Raw genomic sequence first — 18,108 nt, 5'->3', positions numbered from 1 at the left:
TGTCACATAGAATATCATTACGGAAAAGGTAAAAACTTTAGAAAAATGTCTAACAGATTTCTTGTATCAATATGATTTTTTATTGTTGCTTTCATCTTCATTTCTTTTTCTTTTTTGGTATTGGAATTTGAACACAGGGCATTCCATATGCTATGCCCATTCTCTACCAGTAAGCTCTACCCTAAGTTCCTGTTTGTTTTCTTAGTGGAGGAATGCCAACAGATTTTTTAGAAAAATGTGACTGGATGTTTTTTATAAATATATACATAATGGTTATAATAGTTTTGTATCATGAAAATATTCACTAGGATAAAAAAAATCCAAAGATTTTCACAGTGAGTAAAAGTTCGTGTGAGCAGTTGCCAAGATCTCTCATCCCATTCTTTCTTTGATATCAGTAAGCTGGTAGATGAACAACATGCTTATACTCCTCCTGAGCACTTGAGGATAAAGAGTTATTTTTACAGATATTTTATTCCTTTAAGTTCTACCTATACAGCGAAGGACAGACAGCATCAGATGATATCCTCTACAACGTTAAGGAAACACCTCACAAAGGTAGTGTTGTCTTGTCTACTGGGCTGCAACTATGTCAAACCATGTGGAACGCCAATATTACTTATGTTGATTGAAGGCAAGTTTGAATCTTATAGTTCACTTAGAAATGTTTTTCGTTTTCCTCTTTTCTTCCCTTTTCCACCATGTAACAATTCAACTTCTATTCAAATATTAGCACTTTCTTACAGCATTAAGATTATGATTCTGAAGTAGAACTTTACAAATCTTTTTTTTAATAGAGTTTGGTGGATTCATTTTAAACATAATTTTTAAATATATTTTAAAAACCTGAGGTAACTTATTTTTCTGACAATACTACTGCTGAAATTCAGCTTTTGCTTGAGCTGATTAATCCTCTATCAGTTCACCTTCCCTCTTTGCTGAGTCTAAAGAAAGTTTTCTTAGTCTCCATACATAATGACACAGTGAGCCTGACAATTCTTTGTTGTGGGAGACTGTCCTTTGCATTGTAGGACATTTAACAGCACCCCTGGCCTCTACCCATTACGTTTCAGCAGCACTTCCCCTTGCTCCCCAGTTCTGGAAACTAAAAATATCTCCAGGCTGCCACAAGTTCCCTAGAGGCAAAATTTCCCCACATGTTGAAAAGCAGAGCTTTAGAAGTATCAATAAGAAATAAGAGATAAATTGCCATGGTTTTATTCTGTTCAAATATCCATGGTGTTAAATGAATCTATTTACCTTTCTTCTCGTAATTTTCGCACTCGCTCAGCCCTTTCTCTTTTCTCCTGTTCCTCAAGAGCTCTTTGTTCTGTTGTGTCTTTTTGGATACGTTCATTTAAGGCATCAAAGTCTCTTGCAATGTTATGTAGTAGCCAATAAAGGCCTTTTTTAATGGATTTGTCAATTTTCTTTCCATATCCCAAAACTGCTGAACAAGGTTCCTGAAACAGAAATTTACTTGATTCAAAGATTAAAACTAAAAGTTCTCCACATAAATCTATTAATAAACTATGATGCATAATTATAGGCATATTAAAATTAAGCCATTTAAGTTACTGATATGAACACTTGCTAACTTATAATACCTACCTTTGCAAGGGTCGGTAACTTTCATATTATACAGTAGTTGAAAGATGTTCTAGATAATATCTGTAAGCTACAAAACTCGTCTGATGTCATTTAGGATAGTTTATAGAAGTCAGTAATAACTAAATAGACAACAAATTTTACAATATTAGCTAATATTAGAATAGTGAAAGCATGATTTCCTTGGGGGAGGGGAGCTCTTAAGGTTATTTTCTATCACCTACATAAAAAAACTAAGTTATACTGAACATATTTTAAAGGGAAGGAAAAAAAAAAAAAAAAAAAACTTACGATCTGACACAGGCACTTATGCTCATTGACCAGTTTTTCCAGAGAGAGACATTCAATCACATCAGCTTCACCCAAAGCCCCTTCCTTGTCTTGTTTATTTGCCAACCTGAGAATGACAAATGAAACGGCTTTATGGCATATATATAATCAGACAGTGACTTAAAATATTTTGACCATTTCATTCAATTCCAAAGTTTTAAATCTACTGAATAATGAATAAACTGGTTTTAGAAAGAATGGTAGTATTAATTTCATCATTTTTCCGTATTATTGAAAAGAAATCTGTGAGAACTGACCTAAGAAAGGGAAATCAGATAAAGAAAAATGTCCATACAGCAAAAGCAATATATCAACAGGTCAACAAGAAAGTTATGAAAGCAAAAAGAAGTAGGCTACTTTCCATAGCCCACAGTCAAAACTTCTGTCCTTACCCTCTTAAATTATATCATGATGTAAGTACTGTAGACTTATGTTCCTATCATTTAAAAATACAAATTTATCATGTTTTAAATGACAAATATTCCTCCTTAGCTTATAATATTTGAATTCAGAACAGGTACTTTTCACAGAAGAATACAAAAGGCCAAAAATATATGAAAAAAATGTTCAATATCTCTAGCATTAGAGAAATGAAAGTTAAAACTATAATGAGATTCCATCCCACTCCAGTCAAAATGGCAATTTTTTTTAACAATTTTTTTGTTTTAATATTTTTTTAGTTGTCAATGGATTTTTTATTTTATTTTATTTATTTGTGGTGCTGAGTATCAAACCCAGGGTCTAACACATACTAGGCAAGTGCTCTACCACTGAGCTATAACTCCAGCTCCAGAATGGGAATTATTAAGAATATAAGTAACAATAAATGTTGGTGAGGATGTGAGGAAAAAGGTTCACTAACACATTGCTGATAGGACTGCAAATTGGTGCAACCACTATGGAAAACAATAGGAGAATCCTTAGAAAACTTGGAATGGAACCACCATTTGACCCAGTGATCCCACTCCTTGGTATACCACCAAAAGGACTTAAAATCAGCATACTACAGTGACACAGCCACATAAGTGTTTGTAGCTGCTCAATTCAAAATAGCCAAGTTATGGATCCAACCTAGGTGCCCTTCAACAGATGAACATATAAAGAAAATGTGGTATATGTACACAATGGAATACTACTCAGCTATAAAGAAGAATATTATGGCATTTCCCAGTAAATAGATGGAACTGGAAAATATTATGCTAAGTGAAATAAACCAGTCCCCCCCCAAAAAGGTTGAGTGTTCTCTCTGATATGTGAATGCTAACCCACAACAAGGTATGGTAGGGAGGGGAAGAACAGAAGTTCACTGGATTAAACAAAGGGAAATGAAGGGAAGGGAGAAGGGATGGGAATACGAATGAGAGCAGAATGAATTGGACATAACTTTCCTTTGCTCATAAGTGAATACATGATCAGTGTTTTAACTCCACATTATGTACAACTGCAAATATGGGATCCTAATTGGAATGGGTTATACTCCATGTATGTAAAATATGTCAAAATATACTATACTGTAATGTATATCTAAAACCAACAAATTAAATATAATAGTAATAATAATATCTGAATTCATCTACATTTCTGATGTGTGAATATGTTCACATAAATGTGCAGTTTACTGGAGACTTGTAGTTTACTTGGACCAGCACTGGGAATAAATACACACAAAAAACACACTAATTAGGGACAACTGGGGAACAAAATGAAGAAATAAGTTCTAAAGAAAAATGGGAATCACAATGGCATACTGCTATTTGCCTACATAAATTTTTCTTGTCATTATTTCTTAAACAATACTGTATAACAACTATTTACACTGAATTTATGTTGCACTAAGTATTAAAGCAATCTAGAGGCAGTTTAAGTATATGGGAGGATAGATAGATAGATAGATAGATAGATAGATAGATAGATAGATAGATAGATTAATTATAAGCAATAATACACTATTTTCGATAAGGGACTGGAGCATCTTTGGTTCTGGTATTTGAGGGTAGTCCTGGGAACAAATCTTCCAATAATAAGAGACAATGTAATACATAGGGTAGGTTTGTGGGGTGGACAAAAATATAGTTTTTAATAAATACACTGAAAAATAAATCTAATGAATCTCTATCATCTATTTTTTAAAATTATCAAAACTGGATCATCCTTGGTCATCTACCTACCTTCCACTTTTTCCTGTTCATTTTAAAATTACAATATATTACCATAATATCATTATTAAACCTAACAAATCACAAGCCTTTAATATTACTCAATGCATTCAACATTCCCATTATTTTGCTAATGTTATGTTCAAAATCAGATACAACTCAGACACAATTACAATTTATCAGTCTTAAGAGTTTTTAAATTTATATTACTTGTTCTCTCCCAACCCTAATACCATCAACAGCACCTCTTTTCCTACCATGATATTTCTCTATACAACAATTGTTTCTTTTCAGACTTTCCCATGTTTTGGATTTAGGTAATACCTTCCTCATGAGACCTTTTAACATACATACCTATACTCCCCACATCTGGTAGTTAGAGGTAGAGGCCATTATAGTATCACTTTTATAAGCTATCATATTTTTGTGATATTAAAATCGTACAGATTTATAGTCTGAATCATCTAAAATAAAGTTCCTCATTGGCCTTTCATTTCATGATTTTAGCAGCCATTGATGACCTCTGCTTGATTCTATTATTTTAAAAGAGTTTATGAAAAGTGATTTATTTAATTCTACATTTCTTCTGCAAATAATATCAGAATTTTCTATAAAAATTAGTTTTCAAAAATTACTTGTTGAGGGGCTAGAGTTATGGCTCATGGTAGAGCACTTGCCTAGCACATGTGAGACACTGGGTTTGATTCTCAGCACCACATATAAATAAATAAATAAAATAAAATAAAGGTCTATCAACAGCTGAAAAAAATTTTTAAAAACTAATGACTCAAATTCAATTCATATAGAAATATTAAGATCAATGCTTGATCTTTTGCTCTTTTTCCTTATTTTCATAAAAATGAATTGGTGCCCTAAGTCACCTCCAAAGATGATTAGGTTACTTTATTATATTACTTTTGGTTTTGTTTCAGGGGGAAGCAATAAGAATATGAATTTTTAAAATACATTAGACAGGTTCCAATTTATTGCAGTTACTGTTTTTTTTTTTTTTTTTTTAAGGTCCACAGTTAGTCAGAAGAAGTCCCCCTCAGCTGGGCTCCTGGGTCTTTTTGGTTTAACTCCAATAGTCATACTTTCTTTGCTTCTATATGAAGCGATATCCAGACCTGAAATTACCTATTTCTCACGGCCTTTGTGGTGGAAAATGGTATTCCAAAGACCACACAGTCTGGGCACTATGGATATTCACTGCTGTTGACTTGCCACTACTTCTCAACTCTTTTCAATGTACAAAACAAGGAAATACAGATTTTCTTTTTCTTTTCTTTTTGTCTTTTTTTTTTTTTTTTTTTTTTTTTTTTGCTTTCTTTGTTCTGTTTTGTGGTATTGGGGGATTGAACACAGGGGCACTCTCCCACTAACTTACATCCACAGTCCTTTTTATTTTTTGAGACAGTCTCACTAAATTGCCCATGCTGGTCTGAAACTTGTGATCCACCAGACTCTGCCTCCCAAGTAGCTGTTATTACAGGCTTGTACCACCATGCGTGGTGGAAATGCACGCGCGCGCACACACACACACACACCACACACACACACACACACACAGGTGTATATTTTTTTTTAGAAAGAAAAAAGTTAAATCATGAGTTCATATTGACTCTGTTTAACTTCAAATCAAATCTTACCAAGTTTCACTTAGCTTCTTAGATCTTATTTGTATCTCTTTTTACACATGATGAAAACTACAAGTTTAATGATATTGACAATAATAATTTGCTTCACCCCATCACACATGAATTTAAACTTAATTTCAGGGGTTGGGGTTGTAGCTCAGTGGTACAGTGCTTGCCTAGCACTGGGTGTGATCCCCAGAACCACACAAAGATAAATAAGCTTAATAATTTCAATATTATTACTAAAAATACGACTACTAAATGAAGGTTAAGATATCTTTATTGTTATTTTTGTCTTTAATATATATTTACTAGAGAAGCCACAAATACTGGAGTTTTAAATACTTGAAATAACCCTTCTCTGTGTGGTTATGCCACCACCTAGTTATATACCTAGGTTCATTTGTTTCAGGGTAGTATTTTATAATTTGTTTCTTAAGATTAATTTTTAATACATTTATATGGTTCAAAATTTAAGGTTATGTAAATTAGTTTCAATCAGAAAGAACTATCATCCATCCATATTTATTCCTTCTCATTCTCTATTCCTTCCATTCTCTTATATATAACTATCTTCATTAGTTTTTAGTTCACCCTCACATAGTTTCATTCTGAAAATATAAATAAGTAAGTATATGAGAGAAATGACATCTTAAAGACCACAATTTGGGCACTATGGATATTCATGGATATTCTGGGGTTTTTGTCTGTGTGCATAATATTTATATTCAACCTCCCTTTCTTAAAGCTAGTATACTGCATATACTTCTTTTGCATTGTGCTTTTTGTTTTAACTGAATATTAAATTCTAAATCTGCCCCAAGAAAGAATAAAGATTTTTTTTTTTACTTTGTACAGCTGCAACACACACCACGGTACAGATATTCCATCATTTATTCAGCCAGTCCTGCACTGAAGGATATAGTGTTTCACTGTTTCATTTTTAGAGTGTTGTGAAAAGTAGGTGGTTTCAGAGTCATTTCTTATTGAGAAATAGATTCCAGGAGGTAGGACTTCTAAATCGAAGAATAAGGTAAATGTTATTTTGATAGTTGTTATAACAGTGTTCTTCCTCTTTCCCCCAATCATTAATATAGGGAAAAACAAAACAAAAAACAAAACAAACAAACAAAAAACAGGAAAGATTTGGAAATCTGGTAGTGTAAGAGAAATTTTCATTTCTAATTTTTCTATAACTATTTCCTCCTGGTAAAAATTAGTTTTGAGTTGTTATATTTGTGTAACAAATAAATGGTTTAATATTACTATACAGCTTTAGCTCTTCCATATTGAAAAGTAAAAACAGCAGTATAGTAGAAAGAAAAGTAGGGTGAGAGGTTTAAAGACGAGCTTTTTTCTGGCTGCTCTACTTCTCAAATTCTGTGATTTTACGAGCTATGTGCCCTTATGGGATTTCCTAAAATAGAATAAAATTCAATAATTTTAAAGTTAATGGAACAAAAAGGCTTTATACCAACTTCTTTACATTCTTATTTATTTCTACTTAATTCTTTATTTTTTTATAGGCTTTGATATCTGAAGAAAAGAAAGTTACCTTTAAGTACAAACTCATTTTATTTATTTATTTATTTTTTTTTGAGTAATGTATAGATACTGTAGGACTTGAGTTTCAGAGCCTGTGCAAAATACTCTTGTAGAGAGTATAAAAAGGACTTCCTGTTACCAGCTAGCTCCAATGAAAATCTTCCTTTAATCTAAAGAATAGGTGTCTAACTGGCAGAACCAGATTCTCCAGGTGTGAAGTAAGCAATTTGTTCTTCTCATTTCATATTAACAGCAAAAGTAAAACTTTATCTCCAACTTATTTGCCTTCATTATTTGGCTTTCAATTAACTCTATGAGACCCATACAGAAATTAGGCTGTGACTTATAAGACAGAGATTTAAGTAATTTGATCCAACATTACATCATGTGATACTCAGATTTTCTTTCAAAGGCAGGACTCCAACACCGCAGGTGGAAAAAAGAACAAAAGGAACAAGACAGAAGGTAAATAAACTGCTTTCTTCTACTTTTTAATGTGAGACATCTATCAACTGAAATCTGGTTATGCTTTGACATTAAAAATAGCTTAACAGATAGTTAAAATTACTGTTTTACTCGGATTCAGACAGAGCTACAAATAGCTAATCTGTTCATGTATACTATTAAAAAACTCATGGGATTTGGTTGTAGAGCTCTTGGTAATCAACTTTAGAGAAAACTGTTTTTTTTTAAATCTTTAAAAAATTACCTCTTGTTTTAGAAACACTGGAAAGCCAGATTCTATAAGAACAAATCTAAAATTCTTTTATACACTATAAATTAATCATGCTGTGCTTGCTTTAGAGAATATTTTACATTTAAACATTCAAAAGAAAATTATGCTCAAACTGGATACGTATATATATATCCTTTAAAGTTTGAGATAATTTTCTACAGTTTTAATTAATTTATTTATTGTTGTTTCCCAGAACCTTCTGAATTAATTTGAGGTAATCAGAATATTAAAAAGACCACAATGAAATATCACAGTAGTCAAATTTTAATGTTTCAGCTAGGATACTGCAAGTATTAAATTACAAGTATTGCTGAAGTCAGCACTATTTGAATGCAAGATGTGTTAAGAGGCAAGATACTTTCTATGTTATCACAATTGTTAACATGCTAGAATTTAAAAATATCCCATTTCAAGTAAAATAATAATTCGTATTTTAAAGAAAGATTTAAAATTTGGCCATGTAATATCTAGAACAAGTTATCTTCTAGGCTATGGAGTTTTACATTTAATATAAAAACCATTTTATGTATATATGAGCTACTTGAATCAGTAAAAGTTTAAAAATTACAGTTTTACTAAACAAAGGGTCCTACTATTGTTAAACAAGTTTACAACCTCTACACTAAACAAAGTAGAAGCACTGAAAGATTGCATTACAAAAATGTCAGATAATTTAAGCTTAGAAAATATATGCAATTTGCAATAAGTTTTTTAGTTTATTTTTAGAAACTGCTATCTAGTCCTTATTTAAGTAGTCAAAGAGGTTAATATTCCAATAAGATCTACTGCTTTAACCTTGACTAGAGAAATGTTGCAAGTTCTCTTCACATAAAAAGGAAAAGGATACTCTATTTTACCTCGGATTAGACACTGGATGTATTTCTAATGGGTTTTATTTAATCACCATAGAACTACTAGAAAGAAAATGGCCCACTTTAAATATATTAAGTTATCTATCCCAGGGCATATTTTTTTTAAAGCACAAGGTAATTTGTAATTTGTGTTTCTGTCTCTAGGAATTTGCACTATCTGTAATAGGATGAAAAAGTTTTAACTGAATCACACGTTTACTTTTCTATTTCCAACAACAAATGGTCAAAGTTGATTACTAGATATATCAATTATTGTTCTATTTTCAAATATGTTTAAATGCAAAGTTCACTACTAGCAGTAACATTTCAAATTTATATATATGTACTAGCTAACCATCATGAAAGATAATTCATATTTGGATAGAATACATTCACCATTAAGAAAGTAAATTCAAAGTACAGAAAAGATTGCACAAAATTGTAACCTCATCAATTTTACCAAGCTTCAGCAATTAAATGATTTCACAACAATGAGCTTCATATTTTGAAACTATATGAACTCCATCTTCTCCAACTTTTAAATTCTAACATGTTTGGATATCTCACTTTGCCTAATATTATAATTTATGAAGGCATAAAATCAGTCAAAATTGAAAATAATCATGCATACAGTTAAAAGTATACAATTACTAGAAAATGCAATTTATATACAACATGTTAAGTGCACCTAAGTACCTACATGAAGTCAGTTTCTGCACAAAAGAACAGAATTGGAAAAACATTCTGAAGTGTTAACCCTACAAAAATAATTATGACTTAGTTAAGACACTCAGACATTGAAATAATTCCCTTGTGTTCTAAACATACAGAAAGCTTTGATACGACCCTGATGGGGGGGAATTTTAAAACTACATTATTAAATCTGTAAGAAGAGGAAACTTTCAGGTACCAAAAATAAATAGGAAACACACTAATGTCCAAATTAAAGGGTAGGAATTAAAATGCAAAAACAAAAAATGAAAAACAAAATAAACAAAAAACTCTAATGAGTTTCCAGATTTAAAATACCCATTAAACATTTAACAGATAATTTTTAAAAAAAAAGAACTCACCACAAGTCATATTATCATTAAATTTCAGAATACCAATAAGAATAAACAGAAGGGCAAAAGATTCATGAAAGAGAATACTAAAACATATTTTAAACAAAATACTACGAATCAGGTGGCAGATTCTCAAGGGCAACAGAGGAAGGCAGACTATAATATAGCAAAATTTTCTTTTTCTTGTTGGTTCTTTTTAGTTGTACATAACATTAGTATTAATTCTGACATAATTATAAATCCACGTAGCATAATTTGCTCTCAGTACCTACTACTTCCCCATTCCCTTCCCTCTCCTTCCCCTGCTCCCTTCCCTTTACTGATCTTTCTGCTTTTATAATTTTATTTTCCTAATTAGTGTCTTGGGGATGTCCATGATGGTGAGATTCACCATGGTATATTCATATATGTAAAGTTAGGTAATATTCATTCTACTGCTCTTCCCCTTCATCCCCTTTCTCTACTCCACTGAGCTTCTATTTTGATGGAATCGGCCCCCTCGCACTCTTATTTTGAATTACCTTCTGAATATCAGAGAAAACATTCCACCTTTGACTTTCTGGGTCTGGCATATTTCATTTAGCATGATGAGAGTCTCCAGTCCTATCCATTTATCTACAAATACCATAATTCTATTCTATTTTATGGATGAGTAATACTCCATTGTGTATACACACTACATTTTCTTTATCCATTTATCTGTTGAGGTGCACCGAGGTTGGTCCCATAGCTTAACTATTGTGAATTGTGCTGAAATAAACATCAATGTGATTTTAAATCTTTCGGGTATCTACCGAGGAGTAGGATAGCTGGGTCATATGGTGGTTCCATTCCTAGTTTTTGAGCAATCTCCACACTGCTTTTCAGTCTCACCAGCAATGTATGAGTACACCTTTTCCTCCACATTCTCACCACCAATTATTACTATTTTTATTCTTAATTGTCATTCTGACTGGAGTGAAATGAAATCTCAATATAGTTTTTAAAAATATTTTTTAGATGTTGATGGACCTTTATTTTATTCATTTATTTATATGTGGTGCTGAGAATTGAACCCAGTGCCTCACACATGTGAGGCAATTGCTCTACCATTGAGCTACAACCCCAGTCCCTGATGTGCATATTCCTAATTGCTAGAGATACTGAAATTTTTTTCAGATATTTGTGGGTCATTTGTATTTCTTCTTTTGTGAAGTGTCTTTTTAGTTCTTTTGCCCATTTTTAATTGTTATATGGGTTTTGTGTGTGTGTGTGTATTTCAATGTTAAGCTTTTTGAGTTCTTTATATATTCTGAATATTAATGCCCTGTCTGAGATGCAGGTGGCAAAGATCTTCTCCTACTCCGTAAGCTCTCTCTCTTCATGCTTTTGTTTCTTTTGCCGTGCAGAAGCTTTTTAGTTTGATACCATCACTTTTATTCACATTTGGTTTTATTTCTTGGATTTTAGGAGTCCTATTAACAAAGTTGTTTCCTATGCCAACACGATGGAGTGCTGGACCTACATTTTCTTCTAGCACTTGCAGAGTTTCTGGTGAGGGATTCACTTTGAGTTGACTTTTGTCAGGGTGAAAGAGTCAAGTTTCATTCTTCTACACGTGGAGATTCAGTTTTCTAAGTGCCATTTGATAAAAGGGTATATTTTTGGCAACTTTGTTTAACATCAGGTAATTGTATTTATGTGGGTTTGTCTCTGTCTCTGTGTCTTCTATTCTATTCCACTGGTCTTCAAGTGTTTTGGTGCCAGTACCATGTAGTTTTTTTTAGTACAGCTCTGTAGTATAATTTAAAGTCTGGTACTAATGCCTCCAGCATCGCTCTTTTTGCTCAGGATTGCTTTGGCTATTCTAGGTCTCTTACTTTTTCAAATAAATTTTAGAACTGCTTTTTCTAGTTCTGTAAAGAATGTCATTAGTATTTTGAAGGGGACTGCACTGAGTCTGTGTAACACTTTTGGTCGTATAGCCATTTTGACAATATTAATTCTGTCTATCCAAGAAAAAGGGAGATATCTCCATCTTCTAAGGTATTCTTCAATTTCTTTTTCAGTGTCTTATAGTTTCCATTGTAGAGGTCCTTTACCTTCTCCAATAGATTAATTCCTGACTAAATTTTTTTTAAGTTTTTTTTGGAGGGTGGGTACCAGGAGTTGAACTCAAGGGCACTCAACCGCTGAGCCACATCCCTAGTCCTATTTTTTATTTTTGAGACAGGATCTCACTGAGTTGTTTAGTGCCTCTCTTTTGCTGAGGTAGCTTTGAACTTGCCATTCTCCTGCCTCAGCCTCCCAAACCACTGGGATTATTACAAGTGTGCATCACCATACCTGGCTTTTTTTCAGGTTATTGTGAATGCAATAGTTTCCTTAATTTCTTTTCAACAGATTTATTATTAGAGTATAGGAAAGCAATCGATCTATGTACATTGATCCTGTATCCTGCTACTTTACTAAATTTATCAGCTCTAGAAATCTTCTGAAGTCTTGTGGTCTTCAAAAAATACAGGATAATGTCAGTAAACAGAGATAATCTGCCTTCTTCTTTTCCTAGTTTTATCCCTTTAATTTCCTTCTCTTAACTAATTGCTCTGGTTAGAGTTTCAAGGACTATGTTGAAAAGAAGTGGAAAGATTAGGCATCCTTGTCTTGTTTTCTGTTTTAAGAGAAAATACTTTCAGTTTTTCTCCATTCAGTATGATGTTGGCCTTATGTTTGTCAGATATAGACTTTACAATGTTGAGGTATGTCTCCTCTCTCCCCGATTTCTCTGGTGTTTTGAATGTAAATGGGTGCTGTTATTTTGTCAGATGCTTTTTCTGCACCTATTGAGATAATCATATGATTCTTGTCCTTATGCCCATTTTTGTGGTGAATTACATTCACTGATTTCCATGTTCTGAACCAACGTTGCATCCCTGGGATGAAACTCACTTGATCTTGGTGCACTGTCTTTTCAATGTGCTTTTTTATATGTGGTTTGAGAACAGTTTATTAAGAATTTTTGCACTTATGTTAATCAAGGATATTAATCTAAAGTTTTCTTTCTTGATGTATCTTTCTCTGGTTTTGCGTGATACTGGCTTCAAAATTTAAGGAGAATATTCTTTGTGAGCGTTAGATCCACAGGAAATATTGTGCTCAGGTGTAAAACAGAATTTTAAAAAATGTTTTTTTCAGAAATGTAAGTTATAACATTATATTTTGAAAGGAAGCTATGGATATCCCCAAATAAAGGAGGCAACCAAGAATAAAGATGAGGAAGCAGTAATTTTTGAAGGAGATAATATAAAAGGAAGAAAGGACAATTACAACACAACCAGCTTACATTAGAATGTTCCAGAAAATAATCTTCGAAAGATGAAATAATAAAATGAAGTAAAATAAAAAGAATATCTGCAATATTTAAGATATCAAGGGTACTTTTCAGTTCAGTTTCAGAATGAATTAATGATACATATGTAGAAAATGAAACATATAAAAAACTTAGACAAATAACAATTTGAAGAAAAACACAAAAGTTATGTATTTATTGATCTGTATAGTTTTTAGACGGATGCATTCACTTTATGAAAAATCATCAAACTATCCATTTATGTTCCAGGCCCTTTTTAAATATGTCTAAATATTCTAATAACAAGTTATCTTAAAACAAAAATATACATTTTCTATTTCTTTCCAGTGATTCAGGTCTAAAAACAATAAAAAAAAATTGTTGAGAAAGGCTCTATAACCATGATTCTTTATGTGACTGAGATATAAATAATATTCAGGTATTTACAATATTGTAAACATTATTTGATTAATCCAAAATTGTGAAACAACTATATTAAGAGGGGGAAACTGAGGGAAGAATGAGAGTTTAAAAGAAAGTTAAATCTACATCTTTTATAGCAGAAATTCAATATAATATCTAAAATTTAAAAAGTAGAAATGCCTATATAAGCAAATTACCAGAAAGAGGAAGTTTAAAAACAAGATAGAGCTAAGTAAATGAAAATGACTGCCTTTGGGAAGGGGGCACTAGAAACGGGTGTGGTAGAGTAGGCAGATGTCAGATATGTATCTTTCTAAGTTTGAAGTGATCTGACTTGTTAAATTGTGTTTATGTATTAATTTTAGAAAAATAAATATCACATTTTACAATATGACACCTTAAAAACTTTCAGAAGGAATTTATTTTTAACATTCAATATAATTAGCAGAAAGAGCATATAGATAAGAAAGTGATAAGACTAAAAGAAGTAAAGAATAGTAGAGAGCTATTGAAGATACATCACTAAGCCAGATGCAGAGGTGCATGTCTAAAATATCATTGATCAGACAGCTTCAGCAACTTAGCAAAAACCTTGAACAACTTAGCAAGTCCCATCTCAAAATTAAAAATAAAGAAGAGTGGGTATGTAGCTCAGTAGTAAAGCAACCCTGGGTTCAATCCCCAATATCAAAACACAACAACATAAATCACTAAGCCAACCAACTTTAACATCAAACTTTAACATCAAATTTCTGCATACTGAAATGAAGACTATTGTTTATCAGAGTATGTAATAAATCATGGGTGTTAATTCTGCTTTTACAAAGCTGCCTCAAAAGAAAAAGTTTTCATAATTACTTTAGAACATTTTTAGGTGACTTTTAATATCTGTACCACCATAACCAACAAATATTTGACGGAATACTGAGTAGCACATAGGAGACTGCTCCAATAATCCAAGTAAGAAATAAGAGGGCTGGGGATATAGCTCAGTTGGTAGAGTGCTTGCCTTGCAAGCACAAGGCCCTGGGTTCAAATCCCTAGCACCGAAAAAAAAAAGAAAGAAAGAAAAAAAGAAAGAAGGCTGGCTTGGCCCAGGGAGAGGGGAAGACATGGCTGGATCCAAATAAACTTTGAAATATAGATTGACAAGATTCACTAACTAGCCTGCATGTGAGGTGCTATTAGATTAGATATGATATGTGGGAAAAAAATCTGAGTCAAAGAGTATTTAATGCAATGAAACTGTAAAACGATGATCCCAGAAGAATTTCAATATTCAGAAGTGTGAACTCCTCGTATTTATTAGGCATTCATTTTGTTTTTAAAACATATCATTCTTGTTCATTGCCTTTGTACCCAATCTCCTATATCCCAAACAAAATATCCCTTGTTTCTTCATCTGGCTGGCTTCTTACTATTTAGATATCACAGGTCAAATATTTCCTGATGGAGGCCCTGTCTGATTGTTCTTTCAAGACCTAAAATTATCTCATTTATCTATTTAACTGTATAATTTCCATCTCTGTGCACATTATAAATTCCTAAATAACTTGGTATAGTCAATATATATTACAGCATTTAAAGCTTTTCAAATAATAGCCCTCAATAATTATCTGACAAGACACCAGCCTTTAAAAACAAAGTAAAAGCATTAGGATATTGTTTCAAATTTTTTATATTTTGTAGACATCATCCCTATACATCTTGAGTTATTATTCAAGACCATCTTGAAAATGTCTATTGATGGCATGCTTGGCACATCATGAAGCAGTTTATTTCTTCTTGGAGCATGTAGCTCTACAACCTTCAAAAGTCTTCTTTATACTGACTCAAACCTCGTTCCATGCAGTTTCTACCCACTGCCCTTCGGAGTTATGCCAAGTAAATCTAATCCCATACGTAGATAGAGATTTCACATTTTAGAAGATAATTACAAATACTCCTTACATCTTTTCTTTCACAGGGCAAAGATATTCATTTCTTTCAATGATTCTTCATTTGGTATGATTTTTCTAATCTCATCCTTTTCACACTAGTTTGGAAATTTCCAATTTATGAATTTCCATCTTAAAATATTATGCTCAAAACTTAACACAGCCCTACTTGCCAATATGCATAAAGTCAGTGGAACAGATATCTTTCTTAGTCTATCTAGACATTATACTATTATTTGTAAAAACATATAACTATTCTGTTATTTCTGATAAAAAAAACAAACAAACTTGGAATTAACTAAAATCTCTTATACTTTTCATAGACACTGTTCTGAACCCAAGGGTCATATCAAGGAATTTGTTCTCTGGTTGATACTAATATTATGTGTGGTCCAATGAACCATTTATATTATCACACAAACTTTCTTATCTTCAAAAATATAATGAAGAAATTAAATGCCAGTCTAAAATGAAGATGCTCTGTGAAAATAAAGTGTTTTATTAATTAAGACTGCTTTTTAGTAACTTGATATGTATTTATATCATTTTATATGTGTGCATCAATTTGATTTCTATGGATAACTGTCAGTACATGATGTGATAAATGTCACTCTCAAAATAAGGTTAGATATAAGTATATTCTCATGTTTACAAAAATATTAAAAGAAAATGACAGATATTTTGTTATATTATATTTTGTTATTTTATAGATAACCTTTGCAAAGGAATGTTAATAATAAGAAATCAGGCTGGGTGCAGTGGCACACACCTGTAATCCCAGTGGCTCAGGAGGGCTGAGGCAGGAGGACAGCAGGTTCAAAGCCAGCCTCAGCAACTTAGCAAGGCCCTCAACCACTTAGTGAGACCTGTCTCAAAATAAAAATATAAAAAAGGGCTGAGGATGTGGCTCATTTGTTAAGTGCCCCTCGGTTCAATCCCCAGTAATCATCCCCAAAATCAGCATAATCAAACCAAGAAAATAATTTCATAAATATGCAATGGATAAGAAAACAAAGCTATATCGTATAATATTTTAATCTACAGGCCTCAGAAAACTTGAATTCACCATAATCTATCTACCCTAAAACTCTGTCCTGTTTTTAATACAAGTTTTAATTATACATATTTTAGCAAAATGAGTATATTTTTAACATTATATAGGACAGGTTAGGGTGAAAATATCATAAGTAGTAAGGGCATTTTCAAATTCTAAAGGTTAATCCTAAAATTAAAGCAAAAGCACCCTTTATTAAGAAAAATGATGTTACATATTAGAATCATGACACTGAAGTACTAATTTTTGGACAACTACATCTCCATCAATGCTTTCTCAGATACTAAACTCAACTAAATGAGATTCACTGAAGCCCCACATTAGGCAAAATAATTCATAAATTATTTCATATTACTCTTTCTACTTCAGCAATCTTTATGAGTTAGTACTTAATTTCCCTAATTTTTTAACTAATTTTTAGAAAACTAGGAGAAATTTTGCTGGGAGATAGCTATGTCAAGTCAAATTTCTTTTTAATATAATCATTCTTGCTTTTTAGCAGGAAAGGGAAGATGAAAGATCGACTTCAAGAACTAAAGCAAAGAACAAAGGAAAATGAACTCTGTAGAGACAGTCATATGTTGACTACGGAAACAGAGGAAAAGGGGGTGTTTTTGCAGCAAGCTGTTATATATGAGCGAGAGCCTGTAGCTGAGAGACACCTGCATGAGATCCAAAAACTACAGGAGAATATTAACAATCTGGCAGATGATGTGCAAAGATTTGGACAGCAACAGAAAAGTCTGATGGCTTCAATGAGAAGGTTTAGTCTCCTTAAGAGAGAGTCTAGCATTACAAAGGAGATAAAAACCCAAGCAGAACACATTAACAGAGGTTTGGGTGATTTAGTTAAAGAAGTTAAAAAGTCAGAAGCTGAAAATGGTCCATCATCAGTCATCACAAGGATACTTAAATCTCAGTATGCTGCAATGTTCCTCCATTTTCAACAAACCATGTTTATATACAATGACACAATAGCAGCAAAGCAAGAGAAGTGCAAGGCATTTATTTTCCGTCAGCTTGAAGTTGCTGGTAAAGAGGTACCTGAAGAAGAAGTAAATGATATGCTTCACCAAGGAAAATGGGAAGTTTTTAATGAAAGCTTACTTACAGAAATCAATATCACTAAAGCACAACTCTCAGAGATTGAACAGAGACACAAGGAACTTGTTAATTTGGAAAACCAAGTAAAGGATTTAAGGGATCTTTTCTGATACTCAAAGCAAAATTCTGAAAGTAAATAATTATATTAAACTGGCTTAGATACTTATTTATGTTGTCATCACATACCAGGACATGTCTGTTGTCAGTACAGGTACCAAACCCAACAGTCTTAACTAGGTTGTATTAAAGTTATTCTGTTTGCATTACTTTCACCTTAATATAAAGAAAGAATACTTTACTGAAAATTCATATCTAACAGTTGTCTAAATGACAGA

The 18,108-nt window shown here is 32.3% G+C and overlaps 2 protein-coding genes across 2 annotated transcripts in view; one reads left to right on the top strand and one right to left on the bottom strand.

The window, feature by feature from the left end:
- The window catches only part of ARL13B (ARF like GTPase 13B), a 96,182-nt gene that overhangs the window by 15,185 nt on the left and 62,889 nt on the right, over positions 1–18,108 (bottom strand). Inside the window, 2 exon segments of the mRNA XM_079155925.1 lie at positions 1,261–1,463; positions 1,900–2,005. Of these exon segments, the coding sequence (XP_079012051.1) occupies positions 1,261–1,463; positions 1,900–2,005 (309 nt within the window).
- On the top strand, positions 7,391–17,883 carry LOC306670559 (syntaxin-19-like; the record flags this gene model as incomplete). The annotated part of the gene is made up of 2 exons (XM_079155249.1): positions 7,391–7,740; positions 17,170–17,883. The coding sequence occupies exon 2, from the start codon at positions 17,182–17,184 to the stop codon at positions 17,881–17,883; it is 702 nt and encodes a 233-aa protein (XP_079011375.1). The 5' UTR covers positions 7,391–7,740; positions 17,170–17,181.

Source organism: Sciurus vulgaris (assembly GCF_902686455.1).
Source record: "Sciurus vulgaris genome assembly, chromosome: 10".
NCBI classification, from domain to species: Eukaryota; Metazoa; Chordata; class Mammalia; order Rodentia; family Sciuridae; genus Sciurus; species Sciurus vulgaris.
Note: the sequence above shows the minus strand (reverse complement) of the source record. Positions and strands in the feature narration are given on the sequence as shown.